Source organism: Stegastes partitus, unplaced genomic scaffold (assembly GCF_000690725.1).
Source record: "Stegastes partitus isolate 25-593 unplaced genomic scaffold, Stegastes_partitus-1.0.2 Scaffold300, whole genome shotgun sequence".
Taxonomy (NCBI): Eukaryota; Metazoa; Chordata; class Actinopteri; family Pomacentridae; genus Stegastes; species Stegastes partitus.
The window spans coordinates 53,026-70,239 of record NW_007578031.1 but is presented as its reverse complement, the minus strand read 5'-3'; the positions used below and the strand labels follow the sequence as shown (position 1 = coordinate 70,239).

Here is a 17,214-nt window from a genome sequence, read left to right as displayed (position 1 = left end):
GCTGCACGGGGAGAACATGGAGACTCCACACAGAAAGATCCTGGGTGTTATTTAATTGTTATATAATCAAAAATGCAATACGTAGAATTACACAAATATTGGCTCCTTATGTGTCCCTTTGCTGTCAGTACTAAAGCTCAAGCATTGGACTGAAGGTTATTAAAGATTTCATGCATTAGCCCATACATGCAGCTTATGCATACACGGCCCGTTGAGACCTGGTGGAACCTTCTCACTCCTCCTCAATCGTTCCCCTCACACACTGAGGCTTGGATGACGTTTCAAACAACCAATCAAAGTCAGGGTCTGAATTGTGTAACTCATTGTCGCTATTGCTTTCTTCCAATTACAGTTGAGCCCAAAATTATTAGCCCCCCCTCTAATGAAATTTTAGTGTTCAACTCAAAAATGTCTGAAGTTAAGGGATTTTTAACACAGCTTTCCCAAACATTCTAGTTTTATTTTGGATGCCTATTTTACTTTGAGCACAGAAAGTAAATTGTGACTCGATAATCCGACACTAAATGTAAAACCTTCTTTAATGTCGGATAGCAAGGCTGTCGGATTGTCAAGACGGAGGTCGAGATACGAGGAGGGCTTGATGCTGGAAGGCTCATTTGTTGTTAATATTTATTGTTTATAGTTGTGCAGCGTGGGTTCTCTCCGGGTTCTCTGGATTCCTCCCACACAGTCCAAAAACATGTTGAGGTTAGTTGGTGATTCTAAATTGTCCGTAGGTGTTAATGTGAGTGTGCTTCCTGCCTTCGCCCTGAGTCAGCTGGGATAGACTCCCGTGAGGATTAAGCGGTGTATAGATAATGGATGGATATTCCATATTCACTGACAGATTTCAAGCCTTTTTGGATTCCATTTTAATCATTATGGCTCATGAAAATCAAAAATTCTCTAAAATCTCAAATTATTATCATAAGATCAATCAAAATAAGGATTTAAAATCCAGAAATGTCCAACTTCTGAACAGGGTTGTTATTTTTTCTCTCAGCTCTTGGTTCGGCCTCCTTTACCACAAATTACTGCGTCACTGAGGCGTTTAGCCTGTGGCACTGCTGGCGTGTTCCTGAAGCCCAGATTGCTTTGAGAACCACCTTTAGCTTTTCTGTATTTTTGGATTGAGTGTTCATCATTTCCCTTTTTGGAGTTCAGGTCAGTTGAGTCGATTGAGCAAACTTATTCTACAACCCGCCGTCCATCCTTGTGGAGGGTGTGTTGTTTCTAGTATGATGAAGGAAGTGGGTTCGAACAGTTCAACTCTTCAGTAAAACTCATACACCATCCATCACGTGTTATCTTCTTCTATGCTCTGCACGTACGCTGCTCAAGATAAGTCAAGTTATTACACCCATCACTGCAGAGGGTTCTGAAAATTGTCTTCCGAACAACTTTCAAGTCAGCAGTCCTCCCCGTGGTTGTGGTTTCGTGTACTGAGCTAGACTGAGAGTTAGTTTGTACTCCTACTGTTTGAATAGTAATTTACTCAAAATGAAAGCAAGAAAAGCTTTAAATATTTGGCTTTGAGGCCACTGTGTATAAAATATTCTTTCTTAAATGACTAATGGAAAATATCAAACTTCTTTCATGGTGTTCAATTTTTTTTTAGATGCACTCATTTCATGCATGTGCTTCATACAGCCAATCTTGTGTTGAGAGTAAATTCTGCTTTGGCCATTCTTGTCACGCGGTGGTGTACTCAAGCATTGTTTGAATGTATTCACATATCATGGTAGATGTTTATTGTTGCAGCAAAGTTGCTTTACTGAAGGCGTTCAGAATTATTTTAAAGCGTGAAGCACAGCATAAACAATAGTTCGGCATGTTAGAAATACGCTTTCCTGCTTTGTTGTTGAGAGTCAGAGGAGAAGATCGCTCATGTCATGTCTGTACAGTAAATCTGAAACTAGAGTCAGTGGCCGATTAATGTTAGCTTAGGCTGGCCTAGCTCAGAACCAGGGGAAAACCTTCAGCCGAAAAGGTTGAAGAAACGCCTCTCAAGTTTAAGAATTCACTCGTATTCACACATATTTAGTTTGTTTCAACTCTACAAAAGGAGAACAGTTAAACAACAGTATTTACAGGAACTGTTTGTTGGCCTTGCGTAGTGTAATAGGCTGCTGTCAATCCTGTCTTTAATTGAAAGGCCAGAGAGTGGTATGTTCTCATCAGCTTTTGGCAAGAAATAAAGCCAAAATCTGAAGCCATTCCTTTTAAGCTTGCACCTCACACTTTCATGGTCTTCAGTGGTGGCTGTGCATTAGCTTCAGTCTCTGCAGCTTGAGGTATTTCCACACAGTGTTTCTTTCCACTTTAACCCACCTCCGTTCCAATAATTCGCAGTGTACGAGGCAGGAAAAGCAGTGAAGAAAGGGGTGGCCAATCAGTACGCTCCCACACTCTATGCTCCGAGTATGTATGCTCAGCCGGCATACGGTGGCCCACTCCTTAACCAGCCCGCCATGCCCCTGCTGCCTCTGCCCAACGGAGTCGGACCCCCGCCTCCTCACGGTTACAGTCGTGACTACGATGGTGCCAGCTCAGGTAGGTGTCCGTTTCTTTTCTTACTTTGGTATTTCTGTGCTGATTCTGACAGTTACCGATGAGTAATTTTGGTTGTAATTTGTGTAAACTTTTGTGAACATTCGTGCTTAAAGCTTTGAGATGACTGTAACGTGCTTTCTGTTTGATTAATGTTGAGTTCTGCTCAGTCCTTATTTGAACTTGGTTTGTTTTTGTCTCTGCAGTGGGACAGGGCTCCCAGGTGCCTTTGCTGCATGACCAAGAAGGTGGAGGGGATCACAGTGAGTGAATGGAAAGAAAAAAAAAAAAGAGCCACCACAAGTTCAAATCGTTGTCTTGTTGGTATTTATGTGGGTGGGGTATTCTCGTGACTATTGCCTTAGCAGCACTCTGATTAGAGGAATTTCCACATCTTCACCTGCTATGAATAGATGCAATTTGTGGTGTGTCCTGCGTCCTTTTTAACTAGAAAAAAACCTTGAAAGTAGTTGCAAAGAACTGAAGCTAAATGGATTTAACTCACCCGTTTGTTAGTCTTATCTGCTTTCACACACACACAAAAAAAAAGAAAATTACATTTGGACGGGAGATTATAAAAGACTTATTAAAAGTTTTTGTAGTGTTTTTAAAGTATGACTTAGTTATATTTCAATATTTGGTTTAGTATTCATCTATTCACCTACAATCTATATGACACATGAAATATAGCAGTCTGCATATTCATCATATTTGTTGTATTTCACTATTCATTTAAGTAACACCTTACTACTAGTATTATGTAAGGATGGTCTGGCCCATATGAGTGTGATTAGATGATTATTATTATATTCCCAGCTAGATTTAAGGACTTTGTTAGTCCTGTTTGGCAGGGAAACATATTTAATATAGTATCGTTAGACCCGATTCTTTAGTTGGAAGCCCCAAAACAAACCGGAGAAATCTTCAGTTGTCAGATGTAGAATTTATTTAGGTAAAGTGAGGCAGCGCTGGATTCAGAGGGACAGACAGTAATCTCATGTCCAGCTGAACTGAGTTTTTACGGGTTCAGGTTACAGATATCTTCCTGGGGAGGGGAGACAGAGGTTGGACTGTTACTGTGATGTGAACAGGCTAACCACAGTTCATGTGCAAGTTCACTGAAATGTAAACAGAAACTGCTTGGATGGAATACAAAGTGTGTGTGTGTGTGTGTTGTCCAAAAGCAGGGATCTCCAACTCCGGTCCTCGTGAGCTACCGTCCTGCAGGTTTTAGTACTGCAACACACCTGACTCAGATTAATGGATCTCCAACAGCTTGTTGTCAAATTCTACACAAGTCTGTTAATGATCCATTAATCACGAGGACCGGAGTTGGAGATCCCTGATAGAAAAGAGGAACTTCCGCTGTCTCCCAGTATGTGAACCAGTTCTCAACCGGCCATGTTGTCTTCAAGGATGTACGTTGTGTTCGTGCAAAAGATGACTCCTCGTTTAGTTAAGAACAAATTTATTTCGCCACTGCCATGTTCAACTACACCGTGGCCGCCTGGTTACGCTTCTTCAACAACAACAAGTGCTACAGGAGTACTGGAGCCCCCTAGTGGAAAGACATGCAACATGTACATACAACAAGAGTCACACATTGTGCTCGGTAGAAGAAGCAAAACCGAATCATGGGCTCAGTGGAAAAAATAGACTTAAGAATTTCTTTGTAATCGGACAATGGTATGAAGTTGTTAGCTGTACCTTGACGTGTTTCGTACTTGTACTTTGAGGACAAAATGAACATCTTTGCCACATCAGTGAAAAAAACACAGATTCAGAATGCATAATAGCTCGAAACATAATTAATTCTAACATTATCATCCTCTGTTTCCCCCTTGTAGCGTAACACCACCTTTGATAGCCACAGCACTCTCTAATGACCACCCTTCGTATTACACATGCAACACTTTGTAAACATGAAGTTAGAGATTAAACAGCTTCCGACTGCTTATTATCATTTCCTCTTTGTTTCAGATCCTCAACACAAGTTCTTCTTTTTACTCACTGACGACATTCTTGTCAATTGAACTTTGTCTTTGTTGATTATGCGAATGATCAAAAGTCATTTCGGCTTATAAACGTGTGGCATTCATCAGGCCGAAGCAAGATTTACTTCACTGATTTTGTGCAGTGAACTCTCATGACCGTGAGTAATCTAAGGGCATGTTTGGTTCGTGTCACATTTTTTGACTGATGAGCTAATTTTCCCCCTCTGGGGAAACAACATAAGCACGGCTAGAAAGAAACCGAAAATATCCTTTTGTGTAAAAAAGCTACAAGGCCACAAATCATTTAAAAAAAAAAAAAACACGACACACTATGTTTGTTTTACTTGGATTTTAAGTATGCTCTCATTCTTGCCTTCTGTATACCGAAAAGTCCCTAAAATTTTTGCTTGACTGTTGCTTTGCAGTTGAGTCACTAATGGCTCCCCGGTTGTGGCAAAGATTTTTTTTTAAGTTTATTTATTTAGTTAGTTTCAAAGAATCTGGTGCAAATGTTTTAGAATTCTTGAATGTCGTGTAGTATATGTAAATAAGAGCACATCAGAGTGGAGTTTATGTGTATAGCCCAGTACATGCTGTAAAATGTTTCTCAACAGCTCCTAAACAAGATTTTTAAGAAGATGACCCTCCACTAAAATTTATTAGGCAAGGACATTTTGAATCCTCTCCTCTGACAGCTGGGGGTGAAATAGGAGCCATAGGTGGGAAAAAACTATTTGTTAGAAATGCCAAATGAAGGATTATGACACATATATCGCTAATGAAGTCAAGCCAAAATGTAAAAGTCCAGTTAAACTAGTCCAGTATCAGTGATTCACTTATGATTCACAGCTTAGAGAAGGCGGATTTGTGAATTCAGAGGTCGAGTCAGCTGATTGAGATCGAGGGGATATGGTCTGGTCTCATTGTAAGCTTGGATTAGGATATTTCTTCCAACAGAGCAACAGGTGCGTCGAAAGGTTGAAAATCCAACTCCTGCTTTGAGAATGTCGGTGTAATGGCAATTTTTCCACGTCCTGTAATTGCCGTTGCTGCACAGGTGGAGCAGAGTGAACCGCCGCAGATCAAAAAAACAGAATCTCCGGTCCGTGTGCTTGCCGTTAGTGGATGTTTATTCGATGATACACATGAAAATATAGCGTTTTTTTCCTACTGTGAGTTTGGTGTCCGTGCAGGCTTGATGCTGATCTGGTGAAAACTGTTGGCTCTCTCACTACCTCCTCTTCCTGTCACCTGTGCCCTCTACATATGCACCATGTGTCCAGACAATAATAATAATAATCCACATCAAATTACCTGCTGACAACAAACATAAATGGAACATGCCCTTTTACACCCACTGCTGGAGTTCACAGGGATGAGAGGGTTTGGTGAATCTGCCTTGAAACGTTAATATAAACAAGACTTAAAGAGGAAAAATGTTCTCTCATGCAGCCCAGTGATTCAGTGCGCTTTCTCTTCCCTTCCGTCCAGCTCGCAGTGGCTATCGCATCCAGGTCGACCCTGATGGCAACGCCACCCGTGCCATTTACTATATGGAGAAGGAACTGGCCAAATTGGACCCATCCAGAGCTGCCAACTACAACCGCCGTGAGTCTCTTATCACTTCCTGCTCTTCTGATTGCAGTTCTGTGTTAACTCCGCCGCAGACTGCTGTGGGTAGCGATAAATCAACTTCTGGTGAAACAGCTGAGAAGTCAGGTGCTGTTCTGTCTGTGGTTTACATTTCCTCCAACATGTTGTGCAGTTGAGTAAGATTTTGCAGAATTATGTGCAGTTCTGTGTTATGAAGGGGAGATGAGTTAAAGGAAGAGAGAACCGAGCAATTACCAAGTGCTCGATCCATTTAAGAGGAAAGCTGCCACGAACAGGCGTGTCTGCTGGAGTGATTTGACTGCTGAGGCTAGTTAGTTGAGTCAACTATAAGAAGAAGCGAGGTAGGCGTCTGGATTAAGGCCGTTAGAAGCTAGGTGAGTTTCCTCGACACCAGCTTAACCCTTTCAACACTGAGTAACTTTGGCTTTAACTACTAGGAATATCAAATTAAACTTTATTTATATAGCACTTTTCATACATGGAGCAACGCAAAGTGTTTTACAGTATTAAAAAAATTGTCAAAAAAAGAAAAAAAAAATGACAAGAAAACCCGATTCCCCAAAGTCGCCATATACCGGCGCCCGGTGGACGGGATCAAAGCGGCAGACCGGTAAAGTGGTCTGCAGGGTGGACGGGTTGAAAACCGCAGACCGGCATAGTGGCCTATAGTGTTGAAAGGGTTAAGCAGGTCTACAGAATCCAAGGGTAGAACCTAACCCCAGAAACGGAGAGCTGGACCAGCAGCCCTGTCACAGGGGTTATACTGGCACGGATCAATAGTATATTAGATTTAAACCCAAACACCAAGTATCCTTTTTTTTTTTTATAGCATTGCTTTGTCAGCAGAGCGTCCCATGTTATCCTGACTAGAGATGAGTGATCACATTTGAAATCAGTTTTGCAGTCGTCGTAATATTTTTATAAATGACAGCATGCAGCATCACCTGTGATCAAATTTAAATAAAGTGGATTAGTCGTATGTCTTGAGCTATTCTCTGTTGTTATGATCTGATGTAGACAAAATCCTTCAAATCATTACTCAGGTTCACAACATTTTGTGAAATAATAGCAGGATGTCATGTGATGAGAGTGTAAGTCAGCTGAAAGTCGCATTAATATTGAATTGTCTTGAGTATTTCCTCAGTGTTCCATTTTTTTTTTTAAACAAAAGGCTGTTAGACGAACAGACAGTGCAGCAGATAGTAAATGAATGAACAGAGCACAGGCTTTAAAGTGTGTTTTCAGATTTCTTTTGACTGAGAGGACATGTGCTGCATCGGTTAACTGGTGACACTGAAGAAACTTCAGCACGAGCTGGCAGCAGAAAAATCTCCCCGTGAAGTTTTACACATGGTCCCGGCTCGCTGGGCTGTTAACGGCGTCAGAGTCGACAGCGTTTTATTTGAAGATCCCCATGAGCAAAATAAACGGTCAATGCCATTTGCACCTTCAAACCGCAGTGTACCGAAGACAAAGTCATAACACAACGCCAAGGTTTCATACATAACAAACGTAAGAAACCAGGCCTGTCAACTTGCGGGATTGGGCTTGACTCAGAATCGATTTCTGGCTCGAACGTGTATGGCTGAATTACTCACAACTGCAGCTTGAATTTGTTTAGAGCGGTTTTACTGTGTTTGAGTGGTGGCTGAGCTCGTGAGCTCAAGCTACCTTGTGTTAGGATGGATGATTGGAAAGAGAAGCATGCACTACTTAGATTCACACATTCCAGAGAAAGAAAAGGTGTAGAGTTGCATCTCAGCCACTTTAAGGCAGGAAGAGATTGTTTTCAATGGCAAAGACAACATCTAAATATCTAACAATGGTAGAGTTTTTAGGGATTGAATCAATGATCAGGAAAGGATTTAAATGTCACTTTAAGGCTGAGCTGGAATCATGTTATTGACTGTTTACAAATGGTGTATTTATTCTTTTTGTTAGATGTTAGAGATGTTTTAATCAGTGCCATTAGAAACATGGAGTGGATTTCAGGGGGAAAACCTATAAATGATGTCACATTTACTGTGAGGTGGAGGTGGAGGTGGAGGTGGAGCGACTTTCGATTCTTGTCAACACTTCGGTTTTACTCTGACTGGCTGAAACTTTTTGCACATGACAGGTGGACAGTTCAGTTCCGATCAGAGTTCCAGAAATGAGAGGATGCATAATTTGCAAGGCCATGATTTTCTCATAAAAAGTGAATATATCGTTAACTGTATAAAGTATGACACACATCACGAGGAAGACTGCAGATACTTAATTTACTTAATTTATTCTTCTTTTTATTTCCACCTTTATTCCATCCTTCCTCCATTGATCTATTTTTTGTAATTTGGCACTCCTACCGCTCCACAAAAGACGTGAGGCTCTTTTTCTTTTTTTTCTCGCTTCACAGCCCTTCAAGCATGACACTCTTTATCGTGTAATGCTGTTTCTTCTCTTTACAGCTCTTCCGGGAACATTTTTTACACTGCTTTATGTAGCACCTCCAGACGAAGTGGGGATTGTGTGTGTGTGTGTGTGTGTGTGTGTGTGTTTGTGTCAGTTTGCTTCGTATCTTTGTCGGTGACGTGCATCGATTATTTCAGTTCTCATCTGGACGCTGTTAACACAAACTCTGCCTTTTATTAGAGAGCGCCAAAGTGTTTTAAAGTGTTTTTTTTCTTTAAGTCCGCTTTGTTATTTTCCACCTATAGTAGCTGTGTCACTTTTCTACTGTGGTGAACAGTTTAAAACATAAAAGGAGCATTTTTTTATTTTTTTTTTTAACATTTCTCCTTTCAAAGTATTTGTACCTACATTTTTATCTTCTTCGCTTATTACTTTAATATGCTGGCACTTTCTAACGCTGTTTTCTCATCCTGTAGCTCTTCCAATGCAACTGCATCACTTCTAGCTCTTCCAGTGCACCATCTCTTAACACTGTTTTTCTCCGTACAGCTCTTCGTACACCCTGTTGTCTCCCTATAAGTGGGAAAGGATTATTTCTTTCGTCTTGCATCTTTTATTTCTTCCAGATCAACATCACAACGTAACACTGTTGTCTTACAACTCTTGATGTGCATTAACATCATGCTAACACTGTTTTTTCTTCTCTTAACAGAATAACAGAACTGCCAGCACTGCTATTTTGTATAAAACTACAATTCTATACACCGTGTGTGTCCTTCAGTACTTTATCAATCATGCCTTATCTGTACATGTGGCAGGTGTACATTGTCTTTATTATATCTTTATTGTAAGCCTGATTGTACCTTTGTAATTCTTTTCCTGCTCCTTCCGTGCCTCATCTGTATGTAACTACTTAACATGTAAATTTCTCCTGTGAGGGATCGATCAGTGCAGTTTATCTTATCTTGATGGCTGCACAGGCTTTAATTAGCTGCTTGCTTTGCCTGTTCTACAACTAAACACCATCTTAATTCCCTCTGTTTTGCTTAGTGTCTCATCTGCTCTGGTTTTCCTCTTTCAGTGGACAACATGACTGAAGTCAGTTCCCTGCACGATGGCTTTGAGCCTCGAGGCCGCGGAGGACGTTCCCAGCCCCCACCTCTGGCCACAGTCTATGACCGGGATGAAGCCATGAGCACCATCAGCAGTGTTTCCCAACAAGGCCACCGGCGGGACGACTACCCACGCCGCGGTGGAGGCTACATGGGGGATCGCGTGCGCGCCCGCTCCATGGACAACCTCGACGACATCGGACGGCGATACCCCCGAGACGACTACCCACCACACCGACGCCCGGATGAGCCGAGAGGCAGGAGAGGGTGAGTCTCGATTCCCTGAGGGTTTGTTCCTTCTCAAATCATCAGGGGTCTACTACTTGACCATCTCTGATTTTTCTTTTTATCACTAGCTATGGGTATTTAAAATTCCACTACATAATAGATGTATGGATTTGGTCATGTTATGCTCATCCTAGTGCGGGTATAATGTCCAAAGAGCATACCCAACACTACATGATAAATCCCCTCCAAACGAAGGCTTGTGCCTACAAAGTGGAGTCCAAACATTACAGATATGCTCATGTTAAGTCAATGAAAATATTTTAGTTATATTTGGAGAGGGGCTGCAAGGTGGAGCAGTGGTTAGCATTGTTGCCTCGCAGCAAGAAGGTCGCTGGTTCGCATCCCAGTGAGGACACCCGGGATCCTTCTGTTTGGAGTCTGCATGTTCTCCCATCCGGGTTCTCCGGCTTCCTCCCACAAGTCCAGAAACATGTTGAGGTTAATTGGTGATTTTAAATTGTCTGTAGGTGTGAATGTGAGTGTGCTTGGTTGTCTGTCTCTAAGTGTGGCCCTGTGATAGACTGGTGACCTGTCCAGCGTGTCCCCTGCCTTCACCCTGAGTCAGCTGGGATAGACTCCAGCCCCCCATGACTCTAGTGAGGATTAAGCGGTGTATAGATAATGGATGGATAGAACTTTGGAAAGACATTTTGAAACTCAAGAACTCTGTTCTACTTCGATTAGATTTTTAGTTTTGGGGTAGAACGTGTCATATCTGCTCAACCAGGTATTTAGATTAAATGCTTCATTTTTGTGACCAAACATGTGATATTTAAAAGTGTTCCATGTCTTGTTTTGTATGACTGTGACATGCAGCTACATATGATTCAGAAATATCACTAGCACACCTCTTCATTTAAATTGTTTCCTTTTTCTGAATCAATGGCATGATGAGCAAAACAGTGAAAATGTCTTGAACGGTTCCTGAAAGATTGTTGCGTAAACATAGCCTCAAATTTCAATATGCAAAAACAAAAAAAAGGAAACATGCCGGGAGTGAGTCGACAGACATTAAAAAAAAAAAGAATAAGAATAATTCTCATAAAGTACTTAAATATTTAAAATAAATAATCTTAATAAATAGTTATATTTTTATGCTATTAAACTGTCAGGCACATCCAAGTGTGTGAGCAGAAATAGTTTCAGAAGCTGTAGGTTCCCTCAGTAAACTCCCTTTTTTACCATCAGCATTCCATTTGGTGCATTTTTTATTTAGTACATTAAATAATATTGTACAGACAAATTAGGCTGAATTAAAGGAGCAAATTTATTTTTTTTTAATTCCTTTTTGGACTCTTGTTGTAGTTGCATGTCTGTGATTCAGACACGCAGCGATCACTGCTGGGCCTTCAGTAGAGGCCCAGTACATCCAGAAAGCACAGACAGACTTCTTGATCAACATATGGAGGGATTTCGCAACCATTGTTGTCATAGCGTCACAAATCGTTGTCATAGTAACAGGTGTGTCTCACTGCAGAGTTTATGCATCGATTGAAATTTGTTACTTCCTGTTGCTGTAGTGTGTATAAAATATCTGCTTTATTTATGTATTTTTTACTACCACATGTTGTATGTTGTGTGTATTTACTTCACAGTAATATATCAAGTGTCTTGGTACCTTCATTTCAGCTCGGTGTCCTCTTTTCTCACGTAGACGACTGTTTCTTTAAGTTGAGTTTGCGCAATAGGTTTGGGGTTTTCCACTGTTGCGAGTGTGTGTGTGTGGTTTTTTTTTTTTCTTGTTTCTTTGTTTGGTAGGCGACATAAAAGCTGCACCAGTGTAATAATGACACCACAGTAAGAAGCTCAGATTTTTATTTCCTTTCATTTGATTTCTAATTTTGTTCCACTTATCTGAGTGAGATAAAACAACGACGTCACTCGTTCCCAACATTTACATTACGAGAGGCGACGTCGCGTAGCTGTAGTTTAGCGTCAATATGAAGCGGAGCAGGTGTAAAGGAACTTAACTTGCTTTGTTTGTAGTGAAACATGGATCTTCAAATCAAATCAAGTTTATTGTCATGTAGCTGTACACACACAGTAGTACAGGCGAGATGAGAGAGAGCGTTTCTTCCGGATCCAATCACTTAAAGCAATTTAAATAAACAAGTCATATCCAGATCAGCAGTTCAGCATTCTGGCAGCTTGTGTCATGAAGCTGTTGATCACTCTGGAGGTTCTTCCTTTAGTGGAAACACTTGCCTGATGGCAGCAGTTCAAACAGTTCATGGAGAGGCTGTGAGGAGTCCTGCTCCTGCAGCGGCTCTGGAGAAGTTCTTGGGCAGCGGTGAGGGAAACTCCGATGACCCTCTCAGCGCCTCTAACTATCCTCTGCAGGGCTTTTCTGTCTGACACACTGCAGCTGTTGAGATGCAGGATGTCACTCTCCACCACACCTCTGTAGGAAGTCCTGAGGATGCTGGTAGGAAGAGAGGCTGGTTTTTGCTTCCTCAGGAAATGCAGTCTCTGCTGGGACCGAACTCCTCCATAATAATAGCATCAAACCGTTTAGTTTCTGTCATTTTGTATGAAGCTACATGACTCATTGAAGTTTCACAACAATTACATCAATCACTGTTGGGCCTTTTTATTGTGTGCATGTTGTATTTTACCAATTTGATTGTTAAAAAATGCCAAAAAAGCACAATGCTTAGTGTCAGTGTATGGAGAAGATCAAGGCATTTTAACTTTGGCTTCAGTTTTCAGATTCAGGAAAGACAAAACAAGAGAAGAAGGAGCCAAACAGAAGCCTGGTTTTGCTTTTTTTTTTTTTTCATACTGTAACTTTAAATACTTTAGAGCTATTCTTCCATACAACAGTTTGAAAAGGCATATGTCAGTTCAGCAGATTCATAGAGTCTCAATTCAACCGCTGCAGAAACCACAAAACCGGGTGATCTTTGAGTTGAAGGCGCGAGCCAGGTGGAGCGTTACACCCCCCAAGTCTTACTGCATACTGTAGTTGATGTGGTTAAATCTGCTGTATTAAGCTGTGTAGAAAAAAAAATGAGCCTTTCTCAGAAATGAGTAGAAGTGCAATCAGAACACCCACTTACTTCACCCCAAAAAAAACCCACAAGCTTTTCTTTTCTTCGTCTTTTTTTTTTTTTTGGAAACGCCCTTCATGGTTTCATACCTGATATGTGGCCTTCTGATTGCTCACCAGATAAGGCTAGCGAGTCAAAATTACTTTGCAAAAGAGAGACCTACATGAGCTGTGCATTAATGAGCCGGAATGACCGTTAGCAGTTGTCAAAGCATTGTTGTGCAAACCTCACGTGTCGAAGTGCAAAAAAAGCTGAAAGTCAGTCGACAGGCAATTTGAAAGGAAACAAATCTTGAGAAAGTATTTGATAAATCAATCTAAAGAAAACCCACAAACATTTTTATAAATATCCTTTTTTTATGCCATAAAGATTTCAGGCAAATTCAAGCTGAGGACAAGAAATTGTTTAAAAAGTTGTCCGATTTGAGATGAAAAGACCCTAAAGCTGAACCTTCTTTTCATGATTCATTTTATTCCCAACTTTTTCCTGACTTCACATACGTAAATCATCCTCAGAGAATCATTTTTTCATTCAGGAGACAGTTTGTTCTCCTTTGGTTTTGTTTGTTTGTTCGGTTTAGTTTTTTGTTTTTCACGATGCCCCAATGTCCCACTACTTGGAGCAGCTGTTTTATTAGTCAGACCAGCTGACAAAACTTACTATGTAATATTTCCAGATGATACATGCATCAAAAGGATTATTACCCTCTCTGGGACCTTCTGAGTTTACACTTCAGTGGGGTTTGTCAGATTACAATCATGCTTTCGATATCCGTTCCAAGATATTTTACACGACTGCCAGTGATCATCTGGTGAGTGTCACTGGTTGAACGGCTGGATTAGAAACGTTAAAATATGGTAAATATTGAGGGGCTGCAAGGTGGATCGGTGGTTAGAACTGTTGCCTCGCAGCAAGAAGGTCGCCGGTTCGCGTCCTTTCTGCGTGGAGTCTCCATGTTCTCCCCGTGCAGCGTGGGTTCTCTCTGGGTTCTCCAGCTTCCTCCCACACAGTCCAAAACCATGTTGAGGTTAATTGGTGATTCTAAATTGTCCGTAGGTGTGAATGTGAGTGGTTGTCTGTCTCTAAGTGTAGCCCTGTGATGTCTCCTGCCTTCACCCTGAGTCAGCTGGGATAGACTCCAGCCCCCCGAGACCCTAGTGAGGATTAAGTGGTGTATAGATGATGGATGGATGAATATTGCGGCCCTCAGCCTCCCTTTCAATGTGAGCAGCATGCATTTTAAATACAGTGAGTTTTCTGTCTCCATCTGGTGGGCTGCTGAGGATGCAGCAACGAGGTCTAAACTCAACTTTAGGTTGTTGTGAACTCCTCGTTGGCTCATCTAATGATGGAGTATCTGTCCCCGGAGTGTTTCTGTTGCTCTAATAGTACTGCTTTGTGTCTGTTTAGCTCGGAAGACGAGTGGAGCAGCAGCGCTCGTAGCGGCTACGATCGCAACTATGACGACCGCAGACGTCGCGACTACTCCCCTGATCGTCGGAGAGGAGGCGAAGGTGGCCTCGCGGGACGCCGCAGTCGCAGTCGTGATGATCTAATGGAGCTGGAGAGGGATCGGCGGCACGGCGGCGGTGGTGCCAGGGGTGGCCGAGACGATTACGATGACAGTTTCCTGCGAGAAGCCATGGAGAGGAAGAAGATGGGCGAGCAGCAGAGGGCTCGCAGCCGGGAGCGACTGGACAGCGAGAGCGACCGCTCTGAGCGGTCAAGGGCGCCACGTGGGCCACCGCCTCTTCCTGTGAGCCCACCCTCCGGATACCCTGGTCGCCGCGACGACTACCCGCCTCCACCACCACCGCCGTACAGTGAAGATGAAAGTGTGTCATCTTCAAAGAAAAGCAACCTCCGCAAGGCGAGTCACAGATGAACTATCTGCACATTCATCAGAGGGATGTTTCACAATGACATTAAGTAGGAGGTTCAACTCTGTCAAGGACTTTTTCAGGAAAAATCAAGGTTGATGGGACAGACCCTAAGACAGCCACTTAAATGTTAAGATAGTCTACATTTTTCTTATTTTCACAAAGTCTTATAATAAGATCAAACTCACGAGTGAGCTGAACCTCACAAGGTTTCTCCGTTGTGCCATAGAGCGCCACCCTAAATCAGACAAGAACACACAGACTGACGTGTTTTCTTATCATTAGCAGTGTAGTTTAGCTGAAGACCTGTTAATATTCAACCATGACACTGTATGAATATGTGGCCGAAGATCACCCCAAAAAAAAAGTACTTCTTGTGTAGTTTTAGAAACAATTAATACAAATGTATAGCACTTAAAATATCATTTTTATTTTATTATTATTATTTTAGCTTTTTAGTAAAACTAAAAAGGCCTTTTTTTAATATTGAAATTTTTTGTATTTTAAAGCTTTATGTTTTGAATTCAAGTGGATTGTCTTGACCTGACATTCGTCTAAAATGTTATTAAATGAGGATTTAGGTTGATTTTTATCTGCTGGTTGACTAAACAGGACTTTTCTTGTGTTGCAGAATGGAGCAGTGAGTCGGGAGAGCCTGGTCGTGTAAAACCAGCGGCGCCGTGAGCTACTAAGTTCAATAATGATGCAGCTTTGATCTATTTTAGAAACACCACTCGTGTTTTTCAGACTGTAAATATTAGTCACACTGCTGATTGGCTGTGCTGATTCGATCCGTTTCATAGTTAATGTTGAACTCGTCAGAAATTGATGCTGAATGTGATTGTATACTTTTCTAACAGGGAAGAGGTGCACGGATGAAATGTCACGCGCCTGTTCATGTATGTAAACCATTGTGGCTGCCACAAGTGCCTTAGCGTGTACAGACTTTTACCTGCAGATGTCAAGTTGATGATTCTCTGTGAAGGTGTTTGCATCTCGACCAGGTGACAGTTGGCTTTAATGTGTTCAACTGTTGTTTCATTTAACTGACTACAGTGACTTTGATAGATTTTTAGGGGTCTTTTGACTGTTTGTTTTTTTTTGTATTTTTGAAAAAAAGTAATTGTTTTTATAAGAGACTATTGACATTTAAAGAAATTCCTTTTACCTTTTGCTTTTAGTCGTGTTAGCGTGCTCACTGTATTTAGAAACCTGCTGAACAAGGTACTCAAATAGAATTTGTCTTGGACTACTTGGGTTTCATTTCCTTTTTTTTTTTAAAACTCAGATTGTCAGTTTTTAAACTACCGTATGTTGTACAGCCGACCAGTAATACGCTTTTGAAAATGCAAATGTTCATTATCATGTTCTGAAATCTAATTTTACAATAAAGGTCTCCATTGCCAGGCCATTTATGTAACTTGAAGTCTTTCACCACTAGATGACACCATCTTGTTAGTCTCTGGTTTGATGACAGCAGAGTGTAGGAGTGGTGAATCCTGTTCTGTATCCAGCATTTGTTCACTCCTGTTGCATTTAGAAATGTTAAAAACAGCTTTGTGTGCTGATCAATTGGACACGAGGAAAGTTTATATTTAAAAAAAAATGTTGCAGCAGTTTCTAGTTTGCCTTCAGATTTGGCGCTCGTAGGATGGACGGAAAGCAAAGGTACCAAGTAGCCCGATCCATCATAAAACGTCTGTGATGAATAAAACGGGAAGATGATGTTGCATGTAGACCAGGGGTGTCCAATCCTGGTCCTCGAGGGCCACAGTCCTGCATGTTTTAGATGTTTCCCTCTTCCAACACACCTGATTCAAATGATCAGCTCATCATCAAGCTCTGCAGAAGCCTGATAACGATCCTGGTCATGTGAATCAGGTGTGTTGGAAGAAGGAAACATCTAGAACATGCAGGATTGTGGCCCTCGAGGACCAGCATTGGACACCCCTGATCTAGACCATGTTTTGTGTGGAACCGCTGTATTCTAGCAACATAAACTACAGCTTCATCCAGAGTTTACTCACTTCCTCTCTGACAGTTTCAGCACAATCTGAAGTTTAGACTTTATCGCAGACGTTAACGTCATATTTTAGAACTCTTTCCTACTGTGTTTCTTAACTTTTATATTTTCTTTTTGAACATTCACATGTGGCTGCACATGCCAAATAGGACATCTAGTCTTTTACATTTTACATAATGAGTTTCATACAAGTTAAATTTCACTGATCGTCTTCCAAACTGACTGTAAAAATGTTGACTTGTATCGCTGCTGCTGCTGTGACCCGTAGAACAAACCGCCGTCACCAACAGGTAAGAAGGCATTTACACCACG

The 17,214-nt window shown here is 41.5% G+C and overlaps 1 protein-coding gene across 1 annotated transcript in view; it reads left to right on the top strand.

Moving 5' to 3' along the window:
• lsr (lipolysis stimulated lipoprotein receptor) overlaps window positions 1-16,290 on the top strand; it is a 24,260-nt gene extending 7,970 nt beyond the window's left edge. The window contains exons 5-10 of the mRNA XM_008283184.1: window positions 2,353-2,553; window positions 2,757-2,813; window positions 6,036-6,152; window positions 9,631-9,928; window positions 14,410-14,869; window positions 15,511-16,290. Coding sequence (XP_008281406.1) covers window positions 2,353-2,553; window positions 2,757-2,813; window positions 6,036-6,152; window positions 9,631-9,928; window positions 14,410-14,869; window positions 15,511-15,546 — 1,169 coding nt within the window. The 3' untranslated portion in view covers window positions 15,547-16,290. The remainder of the gene's footprint in view (window positions 1-2,352; window positions 2,554-2,756; window positions 2,814-6,035; window positions 6,153-9,630; window positions 9,929-14,409; window positions 14,870-15,510) is intronic.
• The last annotated feature ends 924 nt before the right edge of the window (window positions 16,291-17,214 follow it).